This window comes from Lissotriton helveticus, chromosome 5_1 (assembly GCF_964261635.1).
Source record: "Lissotriton helveticus chromosome 5_1, aLisHel1.1, whole genome shotgun sequence".
NCBI classification, from domain to species: Eukaryota; Metazoa; Chordata; class Amphibia; order Caudata; family Salamandridae; genus Lissotriton; species Lissotriton helveticus.
Window position 1 is genome coordinate 305,539,770 of NC_136065.1, and position 12,149 is coordinate 305,551,918.

At 46.9% G+C, this 12,149-nt stretch overlaps 1 protein-coding gene across 2 annotated transcripts in view; it reads left to right on the plus strand.

Annotated features, from left to right (window-relative positions):
- The first annotated feature begins 914 nt into the window (after positions 1-914).
- The window catches only part of LOC144754479 (solute carrier family 2, facilitated glucose transporter member 5-like), a 133,795-nt gene continuing 122,560 nt past the window's right edge, over positions 915-12,149 (plus strand). Inside the window, exon 1 of one of the 2 annotated variants that reach the window (XM_078642306.1) lies at positions 915-1,066. In XM_078642306.1, the coding sequence (XP_078498432.1) occupies positions 1,022-1,066 (45 nt within the window). In that variant the 5' untranslated portion in view covers positions 915-1,021. The remainder of the gene's footprint in view (positions 1,067-12,149) is intronic. The other variant, XM_078642307.1, reaches the window with a different exon arrangement.

The window sequence follows — 12,149 nt, forward strand, 5'->3', positions numbered from 1 at the left end:
AGAGGAAGAAGAAGTGCAGGAGCAGGGCCAGACTGGAATCCAAAATCCGCTTTTCACCTCAGCCCTACTGCTTATATCATAACATTTCTCAACAGATCGGGCTTATAGCCATGACCATTAGCATGCCACTAGAAACAACTCAGTCCTTTTTTAGAACAAAAGTGCAGCAATACAAGCACTCTTTTCAGTGGAAGCACATTACTTAAGCCTAATGAAATTCTGGTGGTGCAAGGGTGCCTGCGCTGCCATCAAGCAGATTTTTTAGCGCCGGCGCAAGGGAAAACACAGGGGTGCACCGTATTCTTGTAAAAACGGCGCACCTAAATTGCTTGCAGCGCCGCAACATTCTGTTGTTAATATGCTCTCTGGTCATTATTCCACAGTGCGTCTGACTGGGGATCAGGGACTTCTGATTCCAAATGCTTGACACTCCCTCTTCGTTGATGGGGTTTGCTTGTGGGGAAACATTCTTTACAACGCAACTTTTACCACGCAGTGCTATTACAACGCAGGTTTTACAACGAAAACCATTACAACGCATTGCGCTGTAGGGCGCTCTAGGATAGGGAATAGATTAAATTTACTATCCAACACCTTCTCTAGTGTCCACGGGGACTGGAGTTGAAATAGTAAATTAAACTATTCACTATCCAGCACCCCAAAGCGCTATGCGTTGTAATGGTATGCGTTGTAAAAACTGTGTTGTAACAGCATGCGTGGTAAAAGCATGCGTTGTAACGTTATACATCCTTGCTTGTGTGCTGATCTGGCACGTTTGATCGCAATAACATCAGATGCAGTGTGTGTGGACAGGACAGTCTGGTCAATGTTTGCTGGGGACTGGAATGGAAAGGGTGTTAATGACCCAGCTGATGCTAGGTCTGGTTATAAATAATGTCCTTTGGACAGCTTGATAACGTGTTCAAAGTGCAGATTCTTTGTTTTTTCGTTCTTTCCTGTTCTCCAGCTCTGCACATTGTTGCTACGCCAGGTCCCTGCTCCAACAAAGAGGGGACAGAAAATGCCTTCAGACAAAGAGGAGAAGGAGGCGACTGACAGTAAAGGGGTGAGTCCAGAGCGTATTGATACAGAAAAGAGTCCTTTCTGAGTGGGAGGGCTCCATAAGCTTGACTAGACAGTCCTTTGCTTAATTTGTAAAATAATAAGTGCTGGGGTCCAAAGTTTGTCTCAGAATCCCGTCAATGCTGCAGCTGAATATCAGGATTGGTGAATACCAGGGCCATCTAATCTTGATTCAACCTCTGGCTGCTTTCACCCCCCCACCCTGCACGCCCAGCATCTCTGTTTTCATCCCCGCTTTCTCCCTTTGTCGCCAGTATTTTCCCGTCTTTCTCTTCCTAATGCTTTCACCTTTTCCTGCCTTTCTCTCTCTTGTACTGGGTCAAAGACTGATGATTAAAAATGAGTCCTGGTGCTCAGCGGGTGAGCTCCACCTTCTACCATCAGCTCAAATTAAGCACTGCCAGATGCCCAAGATTTGCTGGTGCAGTCCTTGTTTTTCAGTTTCTGGCCCAATCGATTTCCTCATGTGTGGGCTTTTCCAGGGTCTATGAAGCACAGTGGGAGAGGAGTCTTCCTGTGTAAAAGTTTAAGATTACTTATTTAGCTGTAGTCATTGGGAAGCAATAAAATTGATGCAAACTCTACGTGTCAAAGTTGTTTTTACATTTTCCCATGTTGTTGAAAACCTACTAATCTGAACACATAAGTGTCTAATTCTCCAGCGTTTTCTATGTACACGAAAGCTGTCAATGAAGCCCAAGGCTGCTGTCCTACTTCTGTGTCTGTAACGTGTCCTGAGTTTTTAGATTTCAAAATCCTGTCACCCAATTAAAGAGAGAGGACAGTGGGCTTGATTCACAAAGGTAACTTCCACTTTTGAGTAAGTTTACTACTTTTCAGTATTCACAAACTGCAAGTTTTAGTACATATTTTGTATTTAATTCCAACATATTTTAGAACCTATTAGGTTATTAAATATTTTATAATAAAGTACTATGTACTATTTTTATATGTTTTAATTTTTTTATATTTATTTGTATTTATAATTATTGTAAATAATTTAATTTAACATCATTTGGGGTTTTATTTTAAGTACTATCACCATTATGTCCCCAACTCCGGCACATCATCAACTGCTCCTTCAACACCGCCACCTTCCCGGAAAGCTGGAAACATGTCGAACTTAGTGCCCTCCTGAAGAAACCTACAGCGGACCCCACCGAGCTTAAGAACTACCGTCCCATCTCGCTCCTCCCATTCCCCGCCAAAGTCATAGAGAAGACCGTCAACAGTCAGCTACCCGCCTTCCTTGAATCTAACAATGCCCTATACCCCTCACAATCCGGTTTCCGAGCCAACCACAGTACCGAGACCGCCCTCATTGCAGCCACAGACGACATCCGGACACTGCTCGACAACGGGGAAACAGTGGCCCTCATCCTCCTGGACCTCTCCGCAGCGTTCGACACAGTATGCCACCGCACCCTTGTACAACGCCTCAGGAACATCGGAATACAAGATAAGGCCTTGGACTGGATCATCTCATTCCTAGCCGGAAGAACCCAGAGAGTCCGCCTCCCCCTTTCAGATCAGACGCCACCGAAGTCATATGCGGTGTAACACAAGGATCCTCACTCAGCCCCACCCTCTTCAACGTCTACATGAGTCCCCTCGCATCCATCGCACGCCAACACAATCTCAACATCATCTCCATGCAGACGACACCCAGCTGATCCTCTCCCTCACCAACGACCCAACCACCGCCAAAACCAACCTACACGAAGGGATGAAAGACGTAGCCGAGTGGATGAAGAACAGCCGCCTAAAACTGAACTCAGACAAGACGGAAGTGCTTATCCTAGGATCATCCCCCTCTGCCTGGGATGACTCTTGGTGGCCCTCGGCCCTAGGCAGCGCACCCAAACCAACAGGCCATGCTCGCAACTTGGGATTCATCCTAGACTCCTCCCTCTCGATGACCAGACAAGTCAACGCCGTCTCATCATCATGTTTCAACATCCTACGCATGCTTCGAAAGATCTTCCATTGGATCCCCACCGAAACAAGGAAGACGGTCACCCAAGCACTTGTCACAAGCCGTCTGGACTACGGAAACACCCTCTACGCCGGAACCACAGCCAAATTACAGAATAGACTTCAACGCATTCAGTACGCTTCCGCAAGACTCCTCCTAGACATACCTCGCCACAACCACATATCTGGTCACCTGAGAGACCTGCACTGGCTCCCCGTCAACAAGAGAATCACGTTCCGACTCCTCACCCATGCACACAAGGCCCTTCACGACCTAGGACCCAGATACCTCAACACTCGCCTGACCTTTTACACCCCCACCCGCCAACTACGATCGTCCAACCAAGCCCTCGCCACGATTCCACGAATCCGAAGAGCCACCATGGGAGGAAGATCCTTCTCCTACCTGGCGGTCAAGACCTGGAACTCCCTCCCCACCCACCTCCGTCTTACACAGAACCACCTCTCCTTCAGAAAACAACTCAAGACCTGGCTGTTCGATCAGTAGCGAACCCCTCTTCCCTTAAGCGCCTTGAGACCCTCTGGGTGAATAGCGCGCTATACAAATTTATGACTTGACTTGACTTGACTAGGCGGGTGTTGCAGTACCAGTGGTTGGCCATGTGTGGTGCTGGACTTACTATGATGATGATGATGATGCAAGATTTATATAGCACATAGATCTTAGAAGGAGTGTCCCGGCACTGGTATCAGGCAACCACAAAAAAACGATCATCATGTTGAACTTGTTTAAATAGCCATGTTTTCAGTTTTCTCTTAAAGGTGGAAAGTTCACTTGTAGTACATAGCTCCAGCAGGAGTTTATTCCAGGTGGCCAGTCCGAGATCAGAAAAGGACCTACAGCCAGTTTTGGCCCGACAAATTTTAGGAACTCTAGCCAATAGACCAGAAGTTTTTGAGAGGTAGATAAAAAGAGAATATTTATAGTAAAGGATCAAAATACCTCATCCTATGCCAAATCACACATTTTTGGAATATTATGGTAAAGCACTAAAGGCTGATTTAGAGTTCAGCTGACGGACACTCCATCACAACATGACAAATATACCATTCACCTTATTATGAGTGCCATAGGTTATAATGAAGGCTCCAAGTTTCCCATTTTTACTCTTTTTTACAGAGAAATACATACAGAAAACAGTCTTTCCTGGCTGTATTTATTTTTAAAGATTAAAAATACAGAAAAATGTGCTTCTTGTGAGTGTATCTCCAACTTTTCATAAATTCCAAGCAACAGCTGAGGAGACAACAAAGGTAGCTAAAAAAAGCCAGGGGCGTAACACTGGCCCCGCAGACCCGTGGTTGCGGTGGGGGGGGAGGGGGGCGCGCTCCAGGTACCCCTGCAGCACAGAGTCAGTAAGCACTACACAATACACATCTGTGACCATCTGGGATTTTGATTAATTAGTAGGTAGGGGTTATGTAACTTACGTTATGATACGCTGCCTCGCTCTAGACTTCATAAATTAAGGGGGCGTGCTCCAGGGGCCCCTTCAGCGGAGCCAGCAACATATCCGCGATGGTCTGGGATAGGTAATTAATTAAGGTTCACAGTAACATACACTCGCTCTGAGAATTGTCTTCATGAATTAAATGGTAAAATAAAAAAATGGTAATGCCTGGTGCGCAGCGTGCAGGTGTCTCCGCCGCCGCGTCTGCGCGGTCTTACTTTTCACCCTTAGGGTGGGGTTCGTGACCAATTGTCATGCGCATTGTGGCTCGCACGATCAAAAGTGTGCTTGACTGGTGAGGCATCCCAATGATCCCAGAGGCCAGAAACGACTGAGAGGCAACGTCCGACGGCGACCACCAGCCATAAATTAATTATTTCTAGCCTGCCCCTAGCTAGCCTTGCTAATGCTGCCCTGTCTGCTGCCTGGGGCCCGCGCAGGTGAGTCTTTATCTGTTCCTATCGGGTGCAATGGAATGGGAGGGATGCATGCATGATGAATCATCATGGGCAGGGGGCGGCCGGGCTGGGATTAAAAGCCAAAGGTAATATAGCCCCCGGGCACCCTGCGCAAGTAGCATGAAACGAGCTACAGAAGACATTTTAAAACAAGCATTTACAATGCAACGGTCTCGGCTTTGCAAAAGTTAGAGCTATTGGCATTGTAAATGACAAACTTTATAATACATGTTGGTTTTGAAAACAGATAAATAAATGGCATTGTTATTTACAATGCCAATAGCTCAATCTCTCGCAAATGCGAGACCTAATGCATTTGCAATGCAATAGGGCGCGTATTTACGCAAGTTTGAGCTATTGACATTGCAAATAGCAATGCCAAAACCAAAACATAATAAAAAGGTCTCTCACACTACGTGAGGGAAGGTGAGAGAACGTAGAATATATAGACAGACAGGCAGAGAGAGAGAAAAAAGCTGAGATGGCTGTCTACTCTCCCCAGGGCAGAGAGTGGGTGTGGAAGTCGCACTGCTACATCCTGTGCTGCACTAGGCACATGTGAGGGTACCGTGCACTCTGGCTGCCACCACCTGCCATGGATTTGTGCTGGGTGATGGAACTTACCACCCCCGAGGCCGTGCTATAGGTATTCGGGAGGGAGGGATGCTCGCGCTGCTGGTCCAGAGCTGCACATCTTCACTGCTAATGGAGCTATGCTGCACCAGTCGCGTGGCGCTATGCTGCACCAGTCGCGTGGCGCTATGCTGCACCAGTCGCGTGGCGCTATGCTGCACCAGTCGCTATGCTGCCCCTATTCAGTGGCGCTATGCTGGACCTGTCCCATGCCGCTATCTTGCACCTATCCAGTGGTGTTATGCAGCACCTGTCCCGTGGTGCTATGCTGCACCTGTCCCGTGGTGCTATGCTGCACCTGTCCCGTGGTGCTATGCTGCACCTGTCTCGTGGTGCTATGCTGCCCCTGTCCAGTGGCGCTATGCTGCACCTGTCCAGTGGCGCTATGCTGTACCTGTCCAGTGGCGCTATCTTGCACCTATCCAGTGGCGTTATGCAGCACCTGTCCCGTGGTGCTATGCTGCACCTGTCCCGTGGTGCTATGCTGCCCCTGTCCAGTGGCGCTATGCTGCCCCTGTCCAGTGGCGCTATGCTGCACCTGTCCAGTGGCGCTATCTTGCACCTATCCAGTGGCGTTATGCAGCACCTGTCCCGTGGTGCTATGCTGCATCTGTCCCGTGGTGCTATGCTGCACCTGTCCCGTGGTGCTATGCTGCACCTGTCCCGTTGTGCTATGCTGCCCCTGTCCAGTGGTGCTATGCTGCCCCTGTCCAGTGTCGCTATGCTGCACCTGTCCAGTGGCGCTATGCTGCACCTGTCCAGTGGCGCTATGCTGCACCTGTCCAGTGGCGCTATGCTGCACCTGTCCCATGGCGCTATGCTGCACCTGTCCCGTGGCGCTATGCTGCACCTGTCCCGTGGAGGGGAGACGCGTGCACTGCTCATCCATACGTGGCACCTGTTCTGTACTCTGATGAATAGTGAAACATGTTTTCGCTGTAGGAAGGCAATAATTAGTGCCATTGTTAAAGACTGTGTTTAGGCTGACTCGGAGAACCCTGCTAGTTCATGAAAACAAGCAATGTCGTGTTCTTGTCTGATGAGCTCTAGCAGAGGGCGGTAGCTTCAGGAGTCCGCAGAAAATTGGAATTCAGAGCAGCAAGGAGGCACTTGTAACTGGCGTGGGGGACTGCATGAGTTGTTCATAAGTATGGACGATACATCTATCTCTTACGTATTTTTATTAGTTTTGTTGCAGTTTTATATAGCGCCAACTCGACACGGAGGTATTGGAGTTCTGGACTTTTTGGTTCCGTCCAGAGGTGTCAGGGATAACACCCGAAGACCCCGGAGTTCAACCTGCCTCGGTGCACAAACAAACAGAAACACGGGCTTCTCGATGGTGGCGTCAAAGACCAAAGGTTTATTACTGCAGGGACACAGAAGTCACAGAAACTACACATGGGCAGTATCTAGGAGCCTGTTCAATTTGTACAAAGAGGGTTGCTCCTTATATACTGAATATTGGGCTTCAGGCAAATTCTTTACATGTTAGTACATTCCAAAACCTTTGTATTTTAACCAATAAATATTTGGCGTTGCACAGGAATCGTCAACAATATCTGATGTCAAAACATTACGAACGAGGGGTTCCCACTATTCCATCATAATCCCATGTCAACTTTTCATTCAAGACCTGGACCGCCTCATCGTAAATTTCGTTACCTCCCCCTAATAAAGGCCCAGAAGGAAAGGAGCAGAGCCAGGTGCAGAAGATAGAAAAGTAGGATAAGAGATGTTTGTGGGTCGTAAATGGGCACGTTTACCAGTTTCGGCCGCCTAATCATGATCAGGCCAACGAACACGGGAACCAGTATAGCAGGACTGGCCTCAGGCTGGGGAGGCAGCTCTTGCCGAGTCATGCTGCCACAGCGTTGCTGGCCTAAGGTGCACGTGTCACTAGCAAGGTGAATTGCCGGCTAAAGCCTACGTGTCCTTAAGTGAAAAGAGGTCATTGCGTGTCCATTGACTATGTGAGGGCAAGGAATACAAAATGGCTTCCTTGTTCTAAGATGGATGCCACGGGTAGAACAGAAATGTGTTTGTAACAGGAGTGCTCTTGCTCGTAGAATAGCGAAAACACCAGGATATACTAAATGGATCATTTGCGGTTCACTGATACCAAAATTATATATTTGCGACTATGTTAAAAACACGGGTTCAAATCGTCACGGAACCTCAGACCCTCCTTTTGCCCTTACATAGGCAATTACTCAGTCTATGTCAGAATCTAACTCTATGCTCATTATGTCAGTGACATGTTGTTGCATCATCATCCTGTCTCGTGCCTTTTCTCCTAATGCAGGTGGTCTTCTGAAACAGGTTGCAGCACAGAGACTACACAAAGCGGGACCACATTGGATAATAAGGCAGCATGAGAACAGAAATACTAGGATGACACCAATGACCATCAGAACCTTCCATCCCCACGCTGATACCAGAGTCCAAAACCACTCCATGAAGGACCAGTTTCCCTTGTCTACGTGTATAGAGTCGGAAATCTTGTGTAGCTTAGAGATCGCTTCAAAGACGGTTGGAGCATTATTGGGAATAAAAACACAGCAGCTCGATTGGATCATTCTGCATACCCCACCTCGATCTGCAAGTATTACGTCTAGAACCATACGGTTCTGCAACGTCATGAGACGATCCGCCTGAAGCTCAGCTGTTAAGTTACTAAGGGCACCAGCAGTTTCTGTAATAGTAGATTCAACTACCCGTGTTAGTTGACGTAGATTTCTACTATTGGCCATAGGCCCCCAAAACGGAAGGAAACCTTTGAAGAAGTCTCCAGCTTCCTGACCAGCGGTATCTTCCTTGCTGAAGACACCTCTTGCTACTCTGGTCTTGTGATAATCTGAAGAAGCAGTGTATGTCGGAGGTAACAATCGAGCAATATAACATGAACCTGAGAAGTCAGCAGGCAGCCATGTATACGCTCTGTCTTGACAGATGAAGTAAGTACCCCTAGCAGTAAGGAAGGCAGGGGAGGAGTTAGACGGAAATACGTAAGTCTCAACGCACTCACTCCTCCCTAGCTGAGCTCTCAGATTTCTCCCATTTCCTTGCAAACAGACCTGACCTCGGTGAGGCACGACCCAGACTGAAGTGGAGCTTTTACGCTTGCTTTCTCCCAAACTAAGGCGATACTCGGTAGAGTTCCAACTCAAATACACCCGTAATTCATCTCTAGGGTAAGATGGAGTATTATTGACGTCTTTAATCATGTCAATTATTCCCTGGACTAAAGCTTTGTTGGCTGAGTTGTATTTAGTGGACCGTGGTGGACGCGGAGGATAGGTCTCAAGGGCATAGGAAAAAATGGTCTGAAAGGCCTGAAATGATCCATTATAGCTAAAAGGCAAGACTAGATAGGGAATGCCTTTATCCATAGTGTGAGGTATCAAGCCACACACCCAGCAGTCTGTAGTATTAACTACCAGTTGGTGTTGATGCAAGAGCTGTACAAATGTATTGTTAATAAATTCAGAGCGTCGAGCTTGTTCGTGTTCAGGAAACGAGTGAAAAGAATGCATAGAAGAAACCGTAGAAGTAGTAGGATCAAGGGGAGGTACTGTAGTTACCGGCATAAAAATCAAATGCACACCAAAGATGATTCCACCCACCAACGTTATCAAAACAATTAAAAATGTAACTGCACATTGCATTAGAAAGCATTTGCTGTGAAGTATTCGGTACAGTCTATTTCTGCGAACATAAATTACATTCTTTCGTTGCAGCTCAGGAAGCTCCATCTTCTACAATCCGCTCGTGACCACTGATGATGTGTACGTAGATGAAAATGCCTCTATCAGCCCTGGGAGTTCCCAGAACTAACAGAAAGATCGACCTTATGTCTGACCCCCGCAGATTCAACTAGGCACACAGCCACGACCCTACGGCTACCCAGACGGCAAGGCAAAATTTAAAACAACAAAATAATAGCAAACTTCCTGGCTGGAGGCAATGTATAGAAAATTCAAATCTGAAAATAGGCAGTTTCCTGCTTTATTTGTCCATATTGCGAGGTCGCAAGTTGTATCTCAGTTTTGCAGGAGCTGTCTGATCTGGAAACAATATATTTTCAGCCGACGCTGCAATGTTCGCGTTTGCAGATGACAAATGTTCTTTTGGTGCAGATGGCAAATGTTCAGGGTTCAAAAGAGCAGTTTCAGGAGGAGAGTCAGAGTTTGATGTATCAGTGATCAGTTCTGCATCACTGAAAAGGATGAACCTGGGTATTTGTTCTGCTTCAGAGGCACTGATTCCTTTCTTTACCCAGTTGTTGTAAGGGAGTGGCAGAGGCACACGTTTGACATGTGTCGTGTGGATCCAATTCTTCCGTCCGGCCACTCGAATAGCAGTTCTCGTCGCCAATAGGACTTGGAAAGGGCCAACGAATCTGGGCTGAAGATTTTTCGTTCTTGCAAAATTTCTAATGACTACTTGATCCCCAGGTTTCAGCTGATGACCTGGACTCTCCGGTGGCTTTGGCAATGCATCGAAAACCTGTTGGTGAATAAGGCTCAATTTAGCAGTCAAGTCGAAAAGATAATCAATTAACATTGGGTATTCCAGCTGCTTAAATTCTTTCGGTCTAGGTACCCCCCAAACATTTGCAGGACGACCAAAAATTATTTCATATGGACTAAGCCCTACTCTAGAATGTACAGTTGCTCTTGTTGATAACAAAGCCAAAGGCAGTGCATCTGGCCAGGGCAAACCCGTGGATGCTTGTATCTTAGCAAGTTTCAGTTTAAGGGTACCATTGTAACCCTCAACTAAACCCGCGGACTGGGGATGATTCGCACTGTGAAACTTTTGTCTAATCCCTAGACCGGCACACACACTCTGCATAACTTTCCCTACGAACTCACTTCCGTTATCTGACCATACAATCCGTGGCATTCCGAATCTGGGGAAGTATTCTTTAAGAAGGATCTTGGCAGTGGACAAAGCAGTATTGTCCTTCAGTGGGTATGCTTCGATCCATCTGGAGAACGCACAAACTACCACTAGGATGTACTTTAGATTATTACAACGATCCATGTGAATGAAGTCTAGCTGGATCACTTCAAAGGGGCAGGAAGGAGGAGCGAAGTGACCTGCAGGTGTGGGGATTCCCTTGCCAGGATTATGCATCAAGCATACCATACAATTTCTCACCACTCTCTCTGCACACTTACTAATCCCATCATTCTTCCAAACTGGAGCCAACATCTTACAAATCCCTTTAGAACTGATGTGCGCTGCTCCATGTGCCATCGTTACTACTGCAAGCACATACGCATCAGGCAACATCCAACGCTGTTGTTCCGACAAGTCAATCCAACACCCACTCGAGTCCAATTTACCCGTGCTCTCTTTCCATGCACGCTTTTCCTCCTCAGTCGCCTCTTTCTGAATTTCTTTCACGCTTTCCACTGTGTCCTCACACATTCCAGACTCAGAAATCCATCTTGCAGACGTTGCAACATACATTCTACTCATCATATTTCTAGCTGTCTGTTTTGCAGTCTCATCAGCAAAAGCATTCCCACGACCAACATCATCCGTGATTGCTTTATGAGCACTGCATTTCACAATCGCAACTTCAGTCGGCAAGGTTAGAGATTCCAACAAGTCATTAACTAGCTGGCCATGTTGAATCTTAGTCCCATGGGACGTAATGAAACCTCTCTCTTTCCACAAACGGCCAAAACTATGGGCCACGCCGAACGCGTACTGACTATCTGTGAACACATTCACTCTCTTTCCCTTAGCTAAAACGCACGCTCTTGTCAGCGCGATCAATTCTGCAGCCTGGGCAGAATTCTGACTCACTCTCGCAGTCTCCACAATCGTACTCAAAGTCGTTACTGCATAGGCAGCAGTTACATCACCATTCTCCAACTTGAAGCAAGACCCGTCAACATACAACGTGCCATCTGGATCTGATAATGGAGTATCTTTTAAATCAATTCGTCCTTTTGTTTCTTCCTCAGTTCTGAAACAACAGTCGTGTGGTTCGGAATCACTCGACTCTTGGCTAGTCGGCAACAATGTTGCTGGATTCAATACATTGCATCTTTTGATCTGAATATGACTTGCTAGCAATGTCAGTTCGTAACCTGATAATCTAGCACTGGTAAGGTGCTGCGTCTTGGTTCGGTTCATGAGTGTATCCACAGCATGAGGAACCATAACTACTAGCATGTTGTTCATTACCAAACCAGCAGATTGTCGAATGGAGGCTGCAGCTGCGGCTGTAGCTCTCAAGCAACTAGGCAACGCTCTAGCTACTGGATCTAATGTTGATGAAAAATACGCACAAGGGCGTTGTTTATCACCAAATTTCTGTGTCAAAACACTCAACGCACAACCTTCTCTCTCATGGACATAGAGCGTGAATGGTTTACTGTAATCGGGTGTACCCAATACAGGAGCTGAACACAGTGCATTTCGTAACTCAGAAAAACTCTCCTGACATTCGGCAGACCATGGCACTGGACTCGGAACATTTTTCCCAGTCAAAGCTACCAACGGTTTT